The sequence below is a fragment of the Carettochelys insculpta genome, chromosome 4, assembly GCF_033958435.1.
Source record: "Carettochelys insculpta isolate YL-2023 chromosome 4, ASM3395843v1, whole genome shotgun sequence".
Lineage (NCBI taxonomy): Eukaryota > Metazoa > Chordata > Testudines > Carettochelyidae > Carettochelys > Carettochelys insculpta.
The window spans coordinates 129869055-129891190 of NC_134140.1; the positions used below are offsets into that span (position 1 = coordinate 129869055).

General features: G+C 43.0%; 1 protein-coding gene across 2 annotated transcripts in view; it reads right to left on the reverse strand.

Annotated features, from left to right (window-relative positions):
* Window positions 1-18306, reverse strand: part of ANKRD17 (ankyrin repeat domain 17) — a 159931-nt gene extending 141625 nt beyond the window's left edge. For both annotated transcript variants that reach the window (XM_074993801.1, XM_074993800.1), the window contains exon 1: window positions 17960-18306. In XM_074993801.1, coding sequence (XP_074849902.1) covers window positions 17960-18238 — 279 coding nt within the window. In that variant the 5' untranslated portion in view covers window positions 18239-18306. The remainder of the gene's footprint in view (window positions 1-17959) is intronic.
* Window positions 18307-22136: the final 3830 nt, after the last annotated feature.

Here is a 22136-nt window from a genome sequence, read left to right on the forward strand (position 1 = left end):
TCTAAAGTGTAAAAGGAAGGAACAGACAAACCACAAGTCTAATTTCCCAGGTATTCTGACTGTTGCTATTACATGACAAAAAGAGGGCAAATACTGAACAACTTAATTGTAAGGGAAGTGCCTCCCTAACCTGTCAGCTAGTGGTAGACTTATGCCTTTGGCGACATGAGCTCATGCCTACCCTTTCCCCCTTTAATCTACTCATGTAACTAAATGTTTGTATGGATATTGAATTTCTTAACTTAATGATATCTTGTGACCATTTCCATTATTTAATTATGCCAAAAATTTTCCAGTTGTCTTTCAATTTTAACATGTATTTTGTTTATACTATGAAAAGAGATAAATATGAGCATTGTACAGAGTTCACAATTCTAAAGAAGGGTAGGAGGGAAAACAACAAAACAGCCATAATGGATTTCAGGAGAGCAGATTTTGGTAAATTCAGAGAGCTGGTACGTAAGGTCCCACAGAAAGCAAAACTGAGGGGAAGAACAGCTGAGGAGAGTTGGTAGTTTTTCAAAGGGACATTATTAAGGGCCCAAAAGCAAGCTACCCTGCTGTGTAGGAAAGATAGAAAATACGGCAAAAGACGGCCTTGGCTTAACCAAGAGATCTTGCATGATCTCAAAATAGAAAAGGAATCATATAAAAAAAATCGAAACCAGGACAAATTACAAAGGATGAACATAGGCAAACACCACAAGAATGCAGGAGCAAGATTAGAAAGGCTAAGGCACACAATGAGCTCAAACTAGCTACAGGCATGAAGGGAAACAAGAAGTTTTTTTATAAATATATTAGAAACAAGAGGGAGACCAAGGACAGGGTAGGGCCATTGCTCAGCGAGGAGGCAGAAACAGTAACAGGGAACTTGGAAATGGCAGAGATGCTTAAGGACTTCTTTGTTTCGGTCGTCACTGAGAAGTCTGATGAAGGAATGCCCAACACAGTGAATGCTAGTGGGAAAGCAGTAGGGTTAGAAGTTGAAATAAAAAAAGAACAAGTTAAAAATCACTTAGAAAAATTAGATGTCTGCAAGTCACCAGGGCCTGATGAAATGCATCCTAGAATACTCAAGGAGCTGATAGAGGAGATATCTGAGCCTTTATCATCTTTGGAAAATCATGGAAGACAGGAGAGATTCCAGAAGACTGGAAAAGGGCAAATACAGTGACCATCTATATAAAGGGGAATAAGAATAACCCAGGAAACTACAGGACAGTCAGCTTAACTTCTGTGCCAGGAAAGATAATGGAGCAGGTAATGGAAGAAATCATCTGCAAGCACTTGGAAGGTGGTAAGGTGATAGGGAACAGTCAGCATGGATCTATAAAGAACAAACCATGTCAAACTAATCTGATAGCTTTCTTTGATAGGCTAACGAGCCTTGTGGATAGGGGAGAAGCAGTAGATGTGGTATACCTAGACCTAAGTAAAGCATTTGGTACAGTCTCACATGATATTCTTATCAAAAAATTAGGCAAATACAATTTAGATGAGGCTACGATAAGGTGGGTGCATAACTGGCTGGATAGCCGTACTCAGAGTAGTTCTTGATGGTTCTCAGTCCTGCTGGAAAGTATAATAAGTGGGGTTCCGCAGGGGTCTGCGTTAGGACTGGTTCTGTTCAATATCTTCATCAACGATTTAGATATTGGCATAGAAAGTACGCTTATTAAGTTTGCAGATGATACTAAGCTGGGAGGGGTTGCAACTGCTTTGGAGGATAGGGTCATAATTCAAAATGATCTGGATAAATTGGAGAAATGGTCTGAGGTAAACAGGGTGACATTTAACAAGGACAAATGCAAAGTGCTCCACTTGGGAAGGAACAATCAGTTTCACACATACAGAATGGGGAAAGATTGTCTAGGAATGAGTACAGCAGAAAGGGATCTAGCAGTTATAGTGAACCACAGGCTAAATATGAGACTGTGTGATGCTGTTGCAAAAAAAAAAAAGCAAACATGATTCTGGGATGCATTAACAGGTGTGTTGTGAACAAGACATGAGAAGTCATTCTTCCGCTCTACTCTGCGCTGGTTAGGCTGCAGCTGGAGTAGTGTGTCCAGTTCTGGGCACCGCAGTTCAAGAAAGATGTGGAGAAATTAGAGAGGGTCCAGAAAAGAGCAACAAGAATGATTAAAGGTCTACAGAATGTGACCTATGAAGAAAGGCTGAAAGAATCGGGCTTGTTCAGTTTGGAAAAGAGAAGATTGAGGGGGGACACGATAGCAGTTTTCAGATATCTGAAAGGGTGTCATGAGCAGGAGGGAGAAAACTTGTTCTTTTTGGCCTCTGAAGATAGAACAAGAGGCAATGGGCTTAAACTGCAGCAACAGAGGTTTAGGTTGGATATTAGGAAAAAGTTCCTAACTGTCAGGGTGGTCAAACACTGGAATAAATTGCCAAGGGAGATTGTGGAATCTCCATCACTGGAGATATTTAAGAGCACATTAGATAGATGTCTATCAGGGATGGTTTAGACAGTACTTGGTCCTTCCATTGGGGCAGGGGGCTGGACTTGATGGCCTCTCGAGGTCCCTTCCAGTTCTAGTATTCTATGATTCTATGATATGCAATAAAAGTGAATGGTCAAAGCATATATCTAAATTCCGCCTTTCATCTTTTAAGCAAAAGTTACAGTCTAACCACTTCATAGAGCACAAACTACACTTCTAGTTACTCTCACAGGCATTAATACGAGAGAAAAATAAAGCATTAAATTGGGATTCAGGTTGAAAATACTCAGAATTGGAGTTATTTAAAAACACAAAAGCAGGAAAGTTAAGAGTCAGGATGAAAGGAACCTTTTAAAAAGCATTAAAAATAGGAAAATGCAAGTTAATATTAACTTCAAAAACCCCCAAACAATCTGGAAAAAATGCATATTCATTACAATTAACATCGACTCATTTACCAGAAGAAGTGTCACTTCCCTTTCATTTGTCCCTTTAATGAGTGGAGTGCATAAAAATGATTATATAAATTGGTTTCATACTAAACACATTCTCCAATACTAAGTATGGTACCTCTTCACATTAAGCTTGCTTTTAATAAAATTTCATTATCTGGAGATAGGAAGTTTGTGTGTGACACCGCACTGTGCATGTCACATCTGTAATCCCTGCTCAAGTCCCATGATGTGCTGAGCAGTGTACAAAATTGAGAAATGGAATGGATTTACTTCAGTATTGTGTGCATCTAATCAGGTGTTTGCAAAATATAATTTTTGTGGATAGTGCCTGACCATCAAAAAAAACAAAGATAATATATACACTATATGATAAAGGCCAAAGCATATTTTATGAAATAGTCACTGATCAAGATCATAATCAGTTTGCTTCTCTTGATTTAATGCACCTGTACATATAGACACTCTTTCCTCAATCTGTACATGAGATAATTTTAATGAAATGTTATGCTAAAATGTTATTCCTGCCAATGTAACTTGCGCATTATCCCAGTTTAATAACAAGTTCAATTCCACAAGAGACAAAGAACTCAGGTCAGCATAATTAGATTAACATACTGTCAGCATAGACAGAGCATTGCTTATATTGACTGGCGTTGGCTTTCAAGAGTCACGCCTAAATGCTCCAAACATACAGTTAAATTGGTGCAAACGCTCCTGGGAAAGGTGCAAACCACCAAAACAAGGAGCATGGTGTGAACATGCAAAAGTGACCAAATTAATGCCGTGGCTGTGCGTTGCCCTAAAAGAGGCTGACTTAATTTTGTATTTAGACATACTCAGAGAGTGGTGACTGCAGGACAGTGGCAACTGTCAGCCAGTTGCAAAGGCAGCAGCACAGCTCAACCCCCTTCAAGGGTGGAAAGTACATGCTATGAACACACCTCTGAACTCTAGGTCTTCCGCTAACCAAGGGAAACCAACTGTGAGTGGGACACAGCAGAGGGAGGGTGAAATGTTAAAGTTCAGCATTCTTCCCCACCGCCTACGCAGGAAACTGAAGCACGGAATATTGCCTGACATGCTTGGAGGTCAGGTTTATCTATGGTCATGTGCTTTTGAATGTGCTTGTGGTGTTTTCCCAATTAACGATTGGCTCCTTCCCCCTTTTATTAAAAGTCTTTTGTTTAAAACACAGACTCAATCCTTTCAAAAGTACAGCCTCTTAAGCGTTTCACTGGGATGGTAAAATCAAGTCATCCCAGATTACTGTATATGGGCCTGCCCAGCTGAACTTAATTGCCAATGGAGGAGAGAGGCTTTTGGCTTCAATGGGAGCAGCTTTTAACTAGGTCAGGGGTCTGCAACCAAAACAGCAAGGAGAGCCATTTTTTGTCAAATTCAGTTATAAAAATCAATACTTTGAACCACAATGCATGTGAATACGAGAAAGCCCTTAATGAACAATGTCAAACCACACTTTTTGTAACCCGTTTTAAGCACAGTGCAAACACAATGAATTGTAATGTGATACGTTTACTGCAGGATGTTAACAAACTTTTTACATATTCTATTTCTTCTCACTTTACATGTATGGTTGCCACCACCATCTTCCTGACTTTCACTCCCGAACCTTCTCTCTGTCAGTGGGTTCAAAGAAAACCTGTCAGGGATTTTTATCCCTTGGGCATTATCATCCCCGTGGGCCAGGGGAAACAAGCCTTTGGCCATTAAACATCAACGCAGGTACAGGTAAAATCTAAAGTTACACAGGCTGCCATTTAGCAGCCCCTGCAACGGTCACTCTGTGTCAGCTGGTTTTCCCGGCAACCTGAGCTCATAAATTATTCATGAATGCAGGTTTAAAATGGAACCCTCTGATTGGCCCAGGTAAAAACTCTCTAGCACCTTCGGCCAAGAGGAGGACCTATTTGAAAGCATCTGCACAGAATTCTCAGTATGCTAATCATGTAATGAATATTTATGAGTTCACTCTATAAATTCAGGAGCCGCAGCCCATTCAGCGGCCCTGAGGGAATCAGGCAAGGACCTTGTTACCTCGAACGGAGGAGCATGGCCACCCAGTGGCAGCTGCTGAACTCTGAGGCCAGGCCTGAGAGCTGGAATCACTGCGATGCCTGCCCTCAGGTGGCACCAGCAAAAAGAGCTTTGAAATCACCGCAGTGCCTACTCTGCAGGCAGTGCCAGCCAAGAGCGGGAAACACCGGCTCACCTCAGATGCCCACCGGCACGGAAGCGGCGCCAGCGCCCCAGCGCACCTCAACAAAAACAAGCAGCGCATTGGGTCGGGGAGCACCAAGCAGGCCCCTCGGCCAAGTCACCGGGTGGCAAACTGGCCCCCACTTCAGTGGGGGTACTGCGTACCCGGTGACGTAACCAGGGACCCGCCAACGATACCACCAGCGCTCCCCAGCGTCTGTGCCTGCTGTGCTCATCTGGACCTTCCTTTACCGGACGTGACAAACTCACCTGGACAGGACCTTCAATCGACAGACACGTAAACTACCTATTGACCCGTGGCACAGCCCGGGGCCATTGCCAAACCAGACACTTCACTTAACTGCAAGACACTTTACTTAATACAGCACTTTGGGTACTGGGTTCCCTAACAGGGGGGTTGGGGTCACACCTCAGCCGTGCCCTTTCCAGGGCCAGCGAAGGGCTGCACCCGGGGCTCGACCCTAGGGCCGGGCTTGACCGCGCAAATTCAAATAATAACCAAGCTGTACACTTGATTTAATAGTTCATAGTTATAGTTTAAATTAGTTACTTAATCACAGAAAAAGTTAATAATAGAAAGTTATACTTACTACTAAGCAGGTGGGACACTGCAGTGAAGGCATAGCCTCCCAGTTCCCAAATCAACCCTGCACCTTTACCCATCCTAAAAATCTCCAAGCTCCAGCTGGGTGGGGCCGTGGCAAACGCCCAGTTGGTGAGGGGGCGTCAGAGGTGGAGCCTTAAGGCCCCCAATAGGCCGGAGTAGCGACCCGGCCGGAGGGTATAGGAGAAGGAGTAGCGCCCTTCTCCCCCTCGGAGCTAAATTAAACAAACCCCCTTTTCCCTCTTACCTTTAAAAGTTTTCTCCTAACCAATTTGTTTTGCCTCCCGGTACAATAAAGAAAGTTTTACAGGTTGCCTTTATGGATTTGATGTTAATAATTGTAAGTGTTTAAGGTTTATATAGGACAGTTATCATTATTATTATGAATTGTTTTATGTGTTTATTCTATACCGCTTTGTTGTTTATTTGCCTGTTGTTGGCTCTGTTAAATAAATAGAACATCAGTTTCACCCCTAAGCCTCCTCCTCATTCCACCTTCGCCTCTTGAGCTAGCCACTGCCTGCCAGGGAAGGTTACATCTATACAGCGGGAAGGGTACGTGCACAACCCCTGGTCCTCTTGACAGTAGGGGGTGGGGCGGTCTGCAGAGGGGCAGGGCAGTCTAATGTCGCTGGGCCTCCGCCGTCACTCAGGTACACCCTAGGTCCTCGAGGATCCAGACAACTAGAGCGGGGAGCCTCGCAATCCGGTCGCGCTAACCAGGCGGCTCAGAGCAGGCCATAAGAGGTTAACAATTCCCCACGTCAAAACCAGGCAGTTACGTGATGTGATATTGCTACTGTGTTTGCATGTCTATCTCTGTACTATCTTCTGAAATATTCAGACTGAACAAAGATCCGAAAAGACGATCAGCTAACTCAGTGCATGTTCTGTAGGCAAACCACCCCAGTCAGAAGCTGCCTAGAATATACTGACAGGCAGTTGGGCAGAGTAATAAAGCTCAGACACACACCATGGTGGTACAATTATGCCTTGAAGATGCCTACAGCACGGGTGAGATGCCCGCGAAGGTACTGCAAACTGGCTTGAACTCTATGGATCCTATGTGCCTACAGTTGGGTGGCCTGCATCTTCACAGGGCCAGACCCGTGACACTGAATCACGTCCAACACGCCTCCACGTGGAGAGCCGTGGAACCCCAGCAGCTACACCATGTGTTCAGAAACTGGCACACCAGTAGAGCAGCAGGAGTGCCCAGGGGGAGGGTCTCCGCTCCCCACCCTCTCCACTACTGGGCAGCACAACATGGCCCAGCAGGCAATCACTGATTTGCTGAACCAGCAAGCACTGTGCCCAGAGTGGGGTAAGGCCAGGATGCTGCTGCACACCCAGAGAGCTCAGGGCTAAAGAGGAGTAGCAGAGACGCTGCCAGCTTGGCTCGCATGGAGACGTGAGGGGTCAGCAGTGTGCGAAACCTCGAGAGCAGCACAGGTAAGGGGGAGGGAAGGAGGAGCAACAAGAGAAGGAGGGGGAAGAGATGCCCAAACCATTCTGTACCCGTCCAGAGTGGGACCCTGTTCCCTGCAGCCTGCTGCACCATGCTCCACTCAGGCCCAGATGCCATCCAGGTGCTAAAGGGCCCCTTACAGAGAACGGCAACTTGAGTCCCCTGCCTCTCCCTTCTCCACCACAAAAAAACATGCAGGTGGAGCAACAGGGCCAGCCCCACCCGTGGCTGCCCTGACATGAGAGGAGAAAGTATCAGGCATGGGCTGGTCTTGAGGGAGGAGCTCTTGCTCCAGCTGGCACAGGGCAGGGTCATTCTAGCTTCGGGAAGGAGGCGCAAAGGAGACAGTGGCAGCAGTACTGAGAGGCACAATGGAGTCATTAAAAAGACGCAGACTGCTGACCCCTGAACTAGGTGGCACTCAACAAAGTTCTGTTTGATACAGTTAAGAAAACAACCCCCCAAGATACTGAACCTCATATTCATTGCTGCCAACTCATTCCTTATTTTTAAATGGTTTTATCTTGAAGGCTTTTTTTTTTAACCTGTGGAATATCCTATGTTTATGAAGAGGCACAGGAGAATAACAACGTGAATTTGTAAAGTCTGTCGGGACTCAGGCTAGTAGATTTTGCGGGCTCCTCAAGCTCTGGGATGGGGCCAAAAATGAATGTTTCAGTGTTTGGGAGGGGGCTACCAGGAAGCAGACAGGGAGTTGGGAGGTCTGGTCAGTGGTAGGGTTCAGGAGCAGGGTAAGGGTGGGAGGTCTGGTCAGTAGGGAGGGTGCAAACACGGAGTGTGGGTTCAGAGGCCTGCTTGAGAACGGGAGGGTGCAAGAATAGGATGGGGGATTTCAGCATGAGCAGGGGTGCAGGAGCAGAGCGGGTGTGTGGGTGGGAGGGTTGTAGGAGCAGGCTGGAGGTGTGTGAGGGGGTGGGTTGGGGGCATTTATCTGTGCAGCTCCCCAGAGACGCACCTGGCTCCATGTCCCTTGCCACTCCAACTGGCTGCAATTCCAGCCAATCAGAGCAGCAAGGGAAAAGCCTCCAGGCAGCACTTCTCTGCACTGTTTCCCTAGCTGGGGGTGAGGGACGAGTGGGGGAACAGTCACTACAGAATCAGGGCTCACCTCAACTAGTGAATGAGAAGACTGAGCTCTTCTTAGGTAAAGAATGTAACAATAGAGAAACTAATTTTGTACTGTGCTGCAATCTTAAGTTTTCTTCAAGGCCAAAACAAAATGCACAAGGAACATTCACAAGGTTATACAAATACCATTTTTGTAGGAATGCCCTAAAGCACTCTAACATTAGCATTCACAATAATCCTTGATCATTTGTGGATTCCATCTGAGAACCCTGTGGCAAACCGAATTAGTTCAAATACAGAAAGCCCATATCTTAATATGAGATTCCTTTGGGAAGGAAAACTGACCTAAAAAGTTAAACTTTCATAAAGCACGATTTAAGATTCAGGAAAACACCACAAAAAAAAATCCTATTTAATCCAAAAGTAAAGATTCAAATATGCTCTAAAAATGTGCAAAAATTAAATAAATAAATAAAAATCCTCTGAGATTAAATGTAAAATGGTTTATCTACTAATCCATTCGAATTTACTTCATCATAGTACATGAAATAAAATTGAACCCATTCAAGTACTTCTGATGTTTATGTACCAAGTCATGTACAGAACAGATAAATACAGGTTTACTGTTTCCTCAGCTTCAGATGTATTACATAATTTATGAAAAGTGAAATTTATAAGACGTCAGAAACATATGTAATTTTTTTTTTTATAAAACCTGAACACTGATACATTTTATAGACTCACTACTCAAAACTGTAGAACCCTGAACTAAATTTGTAAAACAATTTAATCTATTTTACTACTTGCTCTTCACACACAAATATCTAGAATACTTTACTGCTGACAGCCACATTCTAAGAGATCTGGGAGATCTTTAAACAACCACATGGCATGTGACATGAAAAAAAAGCATTGTCAAACTCCATTCCCCTCTCTACACCCCAAGGTAAAGAACACATAGGCAATATTAATAAATTGGGAGAGGAAAAAGTTAGCTACTCAATGTTTGTAACTAAGTTCCCAATCTTACTCGAACATTGAAGCACTCCCCTAAGCTGCATGCCAGAAACCTGAAGATATACATCTCATAGAAGTGAAAGGGACCTTGAGAGGTCATAGAGTCCAGTCCCCTGCAGTCACAGCAGGACCTATCCTTGACAGATTGTTTTTTAATCTAACCCTCCCCAGAATCTTGAAAGGCCCCCTCAAGGACTGAACTCACAACCCTAGGTTTACAAAGCCAATGCTCTAACCACTGAGGTACCCTCCACCCTAAATGAATCCTGAAAATTTTCTGTTGGGCAACTTAAGTTTTACCAGTTAGTTAATTACCCTTTTGATAGGTTTATATAATATACGTAACTTCACTCAAGCTAAGTACACACTTCCTTTGAAAACATCTACTTTTTTCGTAAGATTTAGTGTCATTCACTACCATATACACTGTATTACTTTCTGCTATAAAGACATTATCAGTAGTTGCATCACTGCTTCTTGGATACACAAGATTTCTTTGATGTTACCTGCTGGTTGAAGTGCAACTGCAATGCAATCCCAATTTACCAGTCACATCTAGCAAAGATGATACTCCCTTTATAAAAATTAGTAAATACAATCCCTTAACACAGATCATGAGACCACAGTAAACAACCAGAGCGGATGGCTGTTAAACATAGCTATTACTAAATAAAAAGAGCTCAATTATTCTGGTCAGAAAATGTACTGCTCTTGCTCATAATTGTAAAAAAATGAAGGTACAAATTTTGCCATCAGGTACATGTACTAACATGCCACAAAGTAAACAGGAATTAAATATACACACCTGAAAACAAAACTTGGCCATCATACAAAATAACTGTTCTCTCAGTTTTCATTCTGTGGGCTTAAAAAAAAATTTCAAACATTTGCATTCTAACTGGTGGGTGGAAAAAACATAGTATGTGTCATATCCCTGCAGGCCAGCAACATACTTTTGGCAGTGACCATTAGCTAATGCTTCAAAAATATGACCCATCGTCCCTTTTCCTACATTCCAAGTTAAGGAGAAAAATGAATTTAACTCCTTCCACAAGTCAGCCAAAGCACTGTTTCTTAAACCGTGTTCTGTAAACAACTCACAGGTGTGCAGCAAGCATTTGGAAAAATATACTAATGGCATATATTTTCTGTTATTAAACACAGATACAATGTTATTTCTTCATTGCTATGACACCTGATTAAACTACTTCATTTTGTTTTTGTTCTATATGTTTTGTTTCTTTATAATGAAAGTTTACTATATGAACACTTGCAGGACCTAACTAGAATCAAGGCTACACTGGCATGCACTGTAAAAAATACATAATAAGAAACAGTGACTGTCCTGAAGACTTTATAATTTGTACATTCTAAGTGAATATTGAGCTTGATCTTAGCCTTTCACCCCAGCCTCTCTCTTCTCCCTACCTCCTCTTCCCTGTCCCTTTAGCAACATACTTGGAAAGCTGATCACCTCCAAAAAAGGAAATGTTCTTTTTTTAAAAACCCACAAGCATTAAGAGTATAGATCTGATCAGCTGCTTCAATTTACCAAATCATTTGTAAACTGATTAATATTAGAGACCAATACATATCAGCTCAGCTTCACGACTGATATTTGACATGTCAAGAATATTGATAATTTCTGAAAATAAGGGGGATGAGTAAAGACGGTATTATGGAGAAATGGGTTCTACAGCACAATATCTATTAAGAAGGCTCTAAAACCTATTTAACGGTGCTCAAGCTACGAATATAAGATTTAATCTCACTTGAGTATTTTTCAACAGATATTAAAAACACAAGCAGAAGATCTGCATGAAGAAAACCATGCATGCTGGGTAAGAAGTTTAAAAAAATCAAGATATAGTCTGTTGGACTATTGCTAAAGAAAATTTCCTTCCATACAAGCAATTCTGAATTTTCTGTCCAGGAGATACTGAATACTACTTTATATGAAATATGATGCTTGTCTCCCCAGTCCACACCCCATGTATCTACAGAAGACAATGGACATTTGGGATCAAGCTGTGCACAGTTTCTGAGTTGTATTAATTTTCATGAGAGCAATACTAGACACTGGCTTTCAGCAACCATCTTGTATTTCCAGGGAGAAAGAGTATTATAAAGAAGAAAGAAATCAAATACTGTATCCTCAAGTGCATACTAAACATACAAGCTCAATGACAAACTTAATTCTTTGAATGTTACATTCTCCTTACTGGACATCCCAACTTCTACTTCTAGTCCGTGAATTTTTCTGTAACTGTTAAACAGGATTAAGTAATTTCATAAAACTGTAACGCGAAGGAGCATTTAGATTACAAAACTGCTCTTTCAGTGATCAAAATGCCTCCAACTCTGTCAAAAGAAATAAAAATTATTCTCCGCCCCATCACAGTATAACAATGATTGTTTGTTTTTTCTCTCTATGTCTTAAGGTTGGACCAGTACTTAATACAACATAAGCAAACCAGAAAAATATGGTGGGAAACTGATTTATTATTTCAAAGAATTGAAAACCTGTCTTCCCTCTCTTGCCAGCCCCACCATCATTTTTGCTTCTCTCCCATCACATACACAATAATGTTTACTGGCATGAGGGAGCATCTAGATGGGGTTCAATATGTTTTCCCACCTCTTTTACTTTTTGGTGAAATGTATGCAATCTTAAAACTCTACCACTGCTCCTAGATTCAATGTCTGGGTCTACACTTGCCCCCAACTTTGAAGGGGGCATGTTAATCAGGGCAAAGAGCAATTACTAATGAAGTGAATACGCGGCACTTCATTGGGCTAATTCTCCCCCGTGGCAACTTCGAAGCTTCAAACTTCGATGTGCCGGCACACATGTAGCCATGGGCACTTCGAAGTTCCTTTTACTCCTCAAAATTTTGAGGGACTTTGAAGTACAAATACATAGCATGCCGGCTCTTCAAAGTTGCCACAGAGTAGAATAATCCTAACGAAGTGCTGCGTATTCACTGCAGCACTTCATTAATAATCTCCCATCACCCTGATTAACAAGCCCACTTCAAAGATGGGGGCAAGTGTAGACAAGTAGAATGTGTTGTATTTGGAGCTACTCTTAAAAGACCACACAAAAGACTTCAGCTATGCAAAATGCAATCACCCAACTGTGTATTTTAATGGGATGAGGAAGGAGGAAATATGGCACCTACAAATGCACCTCTAGACAACTTCAAAGTTTGCTACCAATACACTCAACTTTATACTCTGCATTGTCTGGTACATAGTTATCTATAAGACTGCTTCATATATTCTCACCACAGCACTGTAGGTCAGCAGAATGCTCATGGTGCTGGTTTGCTCAACTACAGTTCTTAGCACTTAGATGCATTTATAAAGAAACATAGTTCTCATAGGGACATACGCTAATATACTCAAACTGTAAAGATGCTTCAGTTCTTTAAGATTGTGCCAGTTAGAGACAACACTGCCTGTACTTATACTAGGAAATACCAACAGAACTAGTAATATCTCAATCCAACAGAAACAAAGGGTACTCCCACATGTTATATGTAGCATAATGAAGTCTTTGATTTAAGGGCTCTTCATAAGTGTCTGTCAGTTACTGTGAAAAAGACGCAGAATGTTTCTTTACCACTGAAGTATATTTATTTTTAAATCTAGCATTACTCAATAATATAGAAAATTTCTAATTTAAAACGAGAGCTGTTGATTATTGCAGTTAACTCAATGTTCACTCATGATTAACTCAAACTAACAATAGAATATCAATTGAATTTGAATAGCTGAGCTGTTTTTCTACTTTTTCAAATAGGATAGCTCAGTGGTTTGAGCATTGACCTGCTGATCCCAGGGTTAGGAGTTCAATCCCTGAGGAGGCCATTTAGGGATTTGGTCAAATAGAAGCCAGCGATAGTGTTTGGTCCTGCTAAGAGGTCAGGGGACTGGACTAGATGACCTCCAAAGGTCCCTTCCAGTCCTAGGAGATGTGTATAAAGGATTTCTATTACAACGCAGACAATACAAAGCGTACAATATTCACTTTATATTATTCTCCTACAAATATTTGCATTGTAAAAAATGAAATTAGTATTTTCAATTCACCTCATGCAATCAGTACAGTACAATCTCTTTATTGTAAAAGTGTCACTGACAAATGTAGGTGCTAAAATTTTGCATGCAGTTATGTAACACAAAACTACAAGTCCTCTCAGTCCTCCTCCCTATTCAGCCAATCACTAAGGAAAACCAACTAATTTACATTTACAAGAAACAATACTTTCTGCTTCTTATTTATAGAGTTATCCAAAAGTGAGAACATGTGTTCAAATGGCACTTGTGTGGCTGGCATTGCAAGATATTCATGTGCCGGAGATACTAAACATTCAGATCCCACTTCATGCTTGGTCATTATCCCCAAAGAGATGCTTCCATGTTGATGATTAGAGCCCTGCACAGACACAAAATTTGTATTGGTATCCACATCTGCAGATGCAGACACCCAAGGTTATAAAGTGGCTATATGCAGATTTGCAGGGCTCTAGTGATGATGCTCCTTTTAAAAATGCATTAAAATTGTGACTGAACTCTTTAGGGAACAATTGTGTCTCCTATTCTTTTTATGTATATTTTGTCATTTTTTATGTTATGGCAATCTCACATAATGACCCAGCACATGTTCATTTTAAGAAGGCTTTCACTGCAGATTCAACAAAATTCAAAGAAGGTACATTATGTGTGAATTCCAAAAATAGCTAAAGCACTCAACCCAAGCTTTAAGAAGCTGAAGTCTCTTCCAAAATCTGAGAGGTATGAGGTGTGGAACATGGTTTCAGAAATCTAAAAGAACAACACTAACACAGAAATTACAGAACCAGAACCACCATAAAAGAAAATCAACCTTCTGCTTGTGGCATCAAGCAGAACCTATCGTCAGCACTAACGCACATCATCTGTAATGGTGTTTGAAACACACTGGCATATCAGTATTTGACTTTCAGGTGATATTGTAAACACGAAGCAGGAAGCATTGTCTCCTAAATTGCACCCAAATTTGTTTCTAGGACTGACTGTCCGAAAAAGTCTGAGGTCTGAGTGGATATGTAGGCTCTAAAGTTTTACATTAGTTTTCAATGGGTTATTTTTTATAATTCTAATTCGGTAAGTTTAAATTTTATGAAAAAGGGATGACACTAAAATATTTGTATTAACTGAATAAAAATACTCTTTTTTGCTTTTAGAGGGCAAATATTTGTAATAAAAATGTTAAGTGGGTACTTTACTCTTTGTATTTTGGGCTACTGAAATCAATTTGAAAATGTAGAAAACATCCAAAATATTTAAATGGTACTTAACAGTCTGATTAATCATGCAAGTTTTTAATTGCTTGCGAGCCCTATTTAAAACTGATGCAAAAACAAAAGTAATTTGGAGCAGAGGCTGAGTTTTATCTTCTTAAAAATACATTAATATCTACAATCAAAATATTTTCAAGAGACTTGTTTTATCTGTATTTTAATTGCTACATAGAAAAGAGTAGTTTAATTCTGACAGAAGTTTAGATTTTAAGTGAATTATTTTAAGAATGACATTTAAAAAGTAAAGAAATAAATGTTAAAGTTAACAGGTTATTAGACTGAAAAAAACACTTAGAAAAATAAGTATCTGTGCATACAAAATACAAGAAAGAATTAATCATTCTAGGGTCTTATTTGTCCTTTCCAATAATATGTCTGCCTGACACTCAACACTGAGTAAAAACCAGGTTTAAAAAAGGATAAGAATATTTTAATGCTCTAGGTAAGTGTGACACAGACATATCCAGGCAGGTACACTACTCACATCCAAACATTTTCTCAATATTTCACCAAAGAGTCATGGTAACTTCTACCAAATACTAAGAACCAATTGTCATGGTTATTGAAGAATGATTCTGTATGAAATAATTTAAGAAATATGTTAAAGATTAACTATTAGATTGCAAAACTGTTCAAGTGAGACTTGTCATCTGAGGTGAGGCAGAGCGTCAGAATAAATTCAATTGATGCTGAGAACAAAGGGCATCTGTGGAGACAGCACTCTGCTCACTGTACAAGCTGGAAACTTACAAAGAAAAACCAACCCCTAAAGAGCTTTCAGAAGAGGGGCCTCCAAGCTAAAAGACAGTAACCTGTAACAGTGTAAGAGTCAAAGAAATGGCTCAAGCACTTATCCATTTCAGAGAAGAAACTGCAGAAGGGGTGTCTCATGAAAGGTGGATCCAGCTGTCTGAACTGGACAAGGACTCCACTACTGGGTAAGAAATACTTTCTCAGGAAAATAACTTATACTTGTTATCATCTGAATCTCTATATCTCAAATTCTATTAAATAAACTTTAGCTTGGTTTTACGACAGAGCAAGAGACTTAAACGTACGTATGAAGAGCACTGAACTGAGGTAGGGTGAAATTGGTAGACCAGAGTGCACCAACTGCCCAGAGGCGATGGATCAGTGTGCACTGCGGGTACACAGAATATAAGGGACTGGGCACTCAATTGTAGCAAAGTGAGAAATGTAAATGAGTAGCCTGTAATTGAAAAGAGCTAGGCTTCTGAAGCGCCGAGAACCGTGCCTGTCGTCAGTAGCTGGGGAGGAAGAATTGCTCCCGGTGTGCAAAGAAAGCTACATAGCAGTGGTAAGCAGGTAGTACTGATTCATCCCGGACATGCTGGGTGACACTGAAAAGTGTCTCAATTATTAGTTTATGAATTCCAATGCTGCTGGATATTCCTGAATAATAAAATGATACAAAAAGACTACACATTTCAGAAAGCAAACATCAGCATTTAGACAAAAAAATTGTAGTTTACAATGTTACCAATTTTCATCAGTCTAAATGAATTGATCAAATAGAGATAAGAAACTTATCTTCTGTGGACCAGTATGAAAAATATTATACAGTAGGTACATCTTTCCTTAGAGTACTCTGGTATTTTTGGTGAGATGTAATACCGTATTAAATATGGAAGGAATTTTCCCTCCCAGACCAGATGGGCAGAGACCCAGGATCCTTCCCCACTCCAGCTCATGTGCTGGTTTCAACTAGATTAAATGGTAGATTCTCTGTAGCATGCAGTCTTTAAATCAAGCTTAGAGAACTTCAGTAACTGAGCTAGAGATTACGGCCTATTGCAGGAATGTGTGGATAGTCCTTCCTGGACATAAAGTCTTTGGGTATGTCAACACAGCAATTAAACACCTACAGCTAACAGCAGGAAAGATGTGTGGGCTTGGGCTGAGACCCCACAAGGAACAACAGTCCCAGAAAAAAAGGGTTCACCACAAGCTGGGATGTTTACATTTAATAGCCCAGCAGTCTGAGTCCCCAAAGTGACTCCACTGGTCAGGTGTTTAATTGAAGTATAAATGTAGTCTGTAAGATGACCCATCTATATGTCCAAGTATAAACAACCTTACTGATCACTTTACAGCCTCAATGAGAGATTAGGAATCACATAGAACTTGCATAGTTTCCACTTGCTGTAGACCTAAAACATTGATCTGGTAGTAACTGAATGAATAAAATTGCTTATGTGTTTGTGTCTTTGTTCTCTCATTCAAAATACCAGTACCTTCAGTAAAACTGATAGTAGTCTAATATGATCTATGCACATACTTAAAACAGACTCCTTTCCGCTTGTCTTAATAGAACACCTGTTCATACAAATATCCTAAAGTTGTTCCCTTTCAAAATGCCCTTCCCCCACCACACACATTTCAAAAAGCAGTTCCAGGTAATAGGGATTTCGTCGCACTGCCCCGCACTGATTCACCGCAGCGACACCCGTAACACTCGGCGAATCAGGTTTAAAGAGAAAACCTGGACACGGGTTAACGTGACAAAAGCCACTTCGCCCCCTGCCATATTTAAAGGACGTGTTGATAGATACTCAATGCTGAGCCCCGCAACTACGCCCAAAGGTGCAATTACCCCAACTCCCCTTCGCCTCTCTGGGGGGGACCCCCAAAAAAGGGACCCCCAGTTGGCGCCGACCAGCCAATACAACCGACACTTGTGCTTCCTCGTCTCCTTCTTGGCCCAGGGGCCCCCTCTCCGAGAACAGCACAGCGCTGTGCTGCCCCCTCCCGACTCTGTGGAGCTCTGCCCTGCCCTGCCCAAGCTGGAGCAGCTTATGAAACCAAACCAGTCAGGCAGCCTCCGCAGGCCTCCCAGTCCCGCCTGACCCACAGCGGGGATCCCGGCCCCACCGCAACCGCCCTGGCCCCGCCTCCGGCCGAGCGCAGCCTCCCTGACCCATGGCACCAAGGCCCGAGCGGCCGCACGACGGCAGAGGGCAGCCCACCACCGGAAAACGGACAACACTCCGGGCCCACAGCCGTCCGCCTCCAGCACGTGTCGGCTCAGCTCCCACGGGTGCGCAGTCGCCCCCGCCCCGGCACCTACCGGCCCAGCTCCTCCCCACAGAACGTGGTCACGCCCCCGCCCCAGACCGCGGTCCCGCAACCATCCCGCCTCAGGCACCTGCCACCTGAGAGCCCCCCCATCACCTCCACCCCCGGTACCCGCCCGCCAAGCGCCTGACCGCCAGCCCGGCACCTGCCACCTCAGACCGCCCCCCCCCGCGCGGTACCTCGGACACCTCCTCCTCCTCATCCTCCTCGTCGCTGCCGTTGTCGCTGCTCTCGCTGCCGCCGCCGCCGCTCTCGCTGCTGCTGGCCGGGCGGCAGGTCCGGCTGCGCTTGGGCTTCTGCGGCTTCTTGTGGAGCAGCAGGTCGCAGACCCGCACCAGCCCCCGCGCCGGCGCCGCCGAGGACTTGCCGTCACTCAGCCCCGCGGGGGGACCCGGCCCGGCCGCGGGGCTCGCGGCATCGCCGCCGTCCCCTCCCTCCGCCCCGGCCGCCTTGTCCATGGCTGGGGCTGCGCTCAGTCCCGCTCGGGAGGTACCGGGGCTGCTGTCGCCGCTCGGTCACCTCTAGCGCCGGCGCCGCGCCACCTCTCGCGATATTTGGCGCCGCCGTCACTAAGGCCGGGTGCCGCTGCCCTTCCCCCGCTCCGACTTCCGAGGGTCCTCCTTCCTCTTCCTCGCTGCCGGCCAGGCCCTTCCCCTTCTGCGCACGCTCCGCCAGGCGCCGCATTCGGAAACGCTCCTACGTCACTAGGCTCAGCGCGCCGCTGGGTGCTCCGTTGGCTCGCGCTTGCTGCCGTGCGGTTGTCTCGTGCGGCTCCTTCTCGCCCTTGCGTCCAGTCGCGCGGCGCGAGCGCCTGGCTGTCCGCGGTTCCCGCCTTTTCCCAAGCGGCGCGAGCTGAAGTGACGTGCCCAGGGTCACCCACCCGGCCAGGTCTTCTGAGACTCATTCCAGTGTCTGATCAGCTGGAAGAGCCTCCTAGAGCGAGGGGGTCTTGTGCAGTCACCCCCGCCCACCCCCGGCATGAGTGCACCAAATGCGGGTCTAACCCACATTGCTGCTGGCTGCGGTTCGCTGTGCCATGTGGCACTTCGGCCAGTTATACAGAGAAAGAATGCGTCCCTTCAGTTGGTGTGTGGATTACACGTGGTGCCCAGGCGCACACTTTTACCTGCTCATTTTGTTTTCATTAATAAACTGGTATGCTCTGTGCATGTCAATTGTGTATGGTGACCCAGATATTTATCTGAAAACCGACATGTTGCATGTTTCACTGCTCCGTCTCAGCCTCCCTGTGCTGCTTATGCCCTGCGTCCCAGGTTGTTTGTCCTGATGAAGGACGGGAAGAGCAGCCTTCAAAAAATTTCAAGTTGAACCCCAAACATGATTGAACGAAAAATGAAATTTTAATGAATGTAGGCAGTAAACGTTTTGATTTTTGGTTCCTGTGCCTGCAAATTACTCTTGCTTCAATGTTTTCATACTTTGCAACCATGAGGGTTACAAATTGACTTCTCCCTGCCCCTCAAAATGTAAGCTGAGATTCTCAGCTGGGAATTTAAGAAAAACACCAAATGTTGTGTAATTCAACAATATTGTAAGAGTATGCAAATCTGGGCATGGACTGTTAGATGTATACTGTATGACTGGCTGGGCATCTCTACCAGAACTGTGCTCAGACATCCAATCTGCTCCCTTTGATGTTAATCACTTTGTCCATATGCATGTGCTCTCTTTGGACAACAGTGCAGACCCTGCACTTAGCTGACACTTCAGACTTGCAAGAGTCTCCAAAAGCCACAAATCAAGCAAGGTACGAAGGCACTGGAGCCAGGTTTATTGTTGTTGACGTATGGTCTCCAACACCCTCATGAGTCTCCATTGTACTCAGCAGTTTACATTGGTACATGCATATGCTGTGACAATGGATGCAACTCAGTTGATGACAAGGGGACTCCATCATCCCCTAGGTCGCTCAACACAGCCCATTACATACACTTTTATACACAGGTGTAAACAAGTTACATATCCAGGTACAACCCCCTCATTGTAATATATTGACACCCCTTAATGTAACTAGATCTGCCCATTAACTTGGGGAATAGTGGTGGTACAATCAAAACAACACTATCCATCATGCTGTCATTATGACCTGCTCCTGAACTTGGGTCGGAATGTATCTGGTGCTAAGCTGTTATCTATGGGGAGTGCATGGTATCAAGCAGGATGTGTTTGTGTATCACTAAGTGCCTGGCTCTGGGTGCTTTTAGGTGTTTTAATGTGCTTTTAGGCCCTGTGTCTTACCAGCTCTGTCTCTTGCTGCATTTCTGTGTGCAGAATCTACCTAGCACAGTTTTTGCTTTAACCTACCGTTGTTCAGGCTTGAGGCCTTTAGCTTTGCTGTATGTTAATAAAGCATTGACTGTTGTCCTCGGGCTTTAGCCTTACACCAAGCCTCTCATTACTACAGACTGAACATATAGTTAATACTGTATAATAAAGCCTTGCTTTATTTGAGGCCCCTGGATGCTACTGGAACATAATGCACCAAATCGTCCCTGAATAGGAAGTCATTCAGTCACCCTGTAGGAATGATGAGGCATCTAGTGGAATCATAGAATACTAGGATGGGAAAGGACCTTGAGAGGCCATCGAGTCCAGCTCCCTGCCCCAATGGAAGGACCAAGAACTGTTTAAACCATCCCTGATAGACATCTATCTAACCTGTTCTTAAATATCTCCAGCAATGGAGATTCCACAATCTCCTTTGGCAATTTACTCCACTGTTTAACCACCCTGACAGTTAGGAACTTTTTCCTAATATCCAACCTAAACCTCTGTTGCTGCAGTTTAAGCCCATTGCCTCTTGTTCTATCTTCAGAGGCCAAAAAGAACAAGTTTTCTCCCTCCTCCTTATGACACCCTTTCAGACATCTGAAAATCACTATCATGTGTCCCCTCAACCTTCTCTTTTCCAAACTGAACAAGCCTGATTCTTTCAGCCTTTCTTCATAGGTCACATTCTGTAGACCTTTAATCATTCTTGTTGCTCTTTTCTGGACCCTCTCTAATTTCTCCACATCTTTCTTGAACTGCAGTGCCCAGTACTGGACACACTACACCAGCTGCAGCCAAACCAGCGCAGAGTAGAGTGGAAGAATGACTTCTCGTGTCTTGTTCACAACACACCTGTTAATGCATCCCAGAATCATGTTTGCTTTTTCTGCAACAGCATCACGCTGCTGACTCATATTTAGCCTGTGGTCCACTATAACCGCTAGATCCCTTTCTGCTGTAGTCATTCCTAGACAGTCTCTCCCCATTCTGTATGTGTGAAACTGATTGTGCCTTCCCAGGAGTAGGAACTGAGGAGCTTTTTGTGTTTTCCATCCTGTCCTGTAATAAGCTGAAAAGATTCTGGAGATACCCCAAACCAGTTAACAGGAGTTAGAGAAAGTGAACATAACTCAATGGTAGAGAGAGAAGGTCCAGCAGTGACAGATTTTAGGATAAACCGATCTTGAGAAAACAGGTTAGGCTATAATTCATGCTACCTTGAGGTGCTAATTAAGCTAAAGAGCCAGGAGGAGGAAAAGGTTTGATCCTACATAACATGGCTTTTTTTCTGGACAGAGTGGACATTCTGCCAGCCTAGGTATGCAAATAAAAGTGCTCTTCAAAATTTGAATGGTCTTGTTCATTGTAATCAAACGTCTAACAAAATTTAGCATTCTTGTTGGAATCCTAACTTGGCTACATTCCATAACCCTGAAATGGGCATTAAGAGTACTTTCATTGTTAACTATCATTTATTCAATACTGTATATACTATATGTGTAAAGACTATTGGTAAGATGGTAAAGTTGAGCAGTTATTAGAAAACATAAGAATAAAGGTTGCCTATGAAGCAGCAATTTTGCCCCTTCGTGTGTCTGTTTTATGATACATTTTTAATTACGTATGTGCAATTCTTCCCACCAAAAATTAACTTTTGTGCTGAGGTCAAATTTGAAAAAAAAAAAAACACTCCAAATGGTAGTTTTCTGCTCCAGTCCCTGATAGGGCTAGGTTTAGGGTTATATGCCCTGATTGTGGGCATATAATGAAAGCACGTCCTCAACTGTAACATTAATATCATGCTATAATAATAATAATCCAAAAACTGGTTGGATGGGAGATAATTACAAAACTTTGTTTCTTGTTCTGTAATTTATAATTGAGCTGGACTTTTAGATCTAATTTTCAGGCATGAGACTTGAAAAATGAATAATAATTTAATGATGTACAAATTAATAGTGCTACTTATGAAGTAAGTATTTTTTTTAATTTTTATCAGTAGCAGCAGAAAACATGAATCAGAAATAAATACAAATTATATCTATTTCAATCTAAAGTGATAGT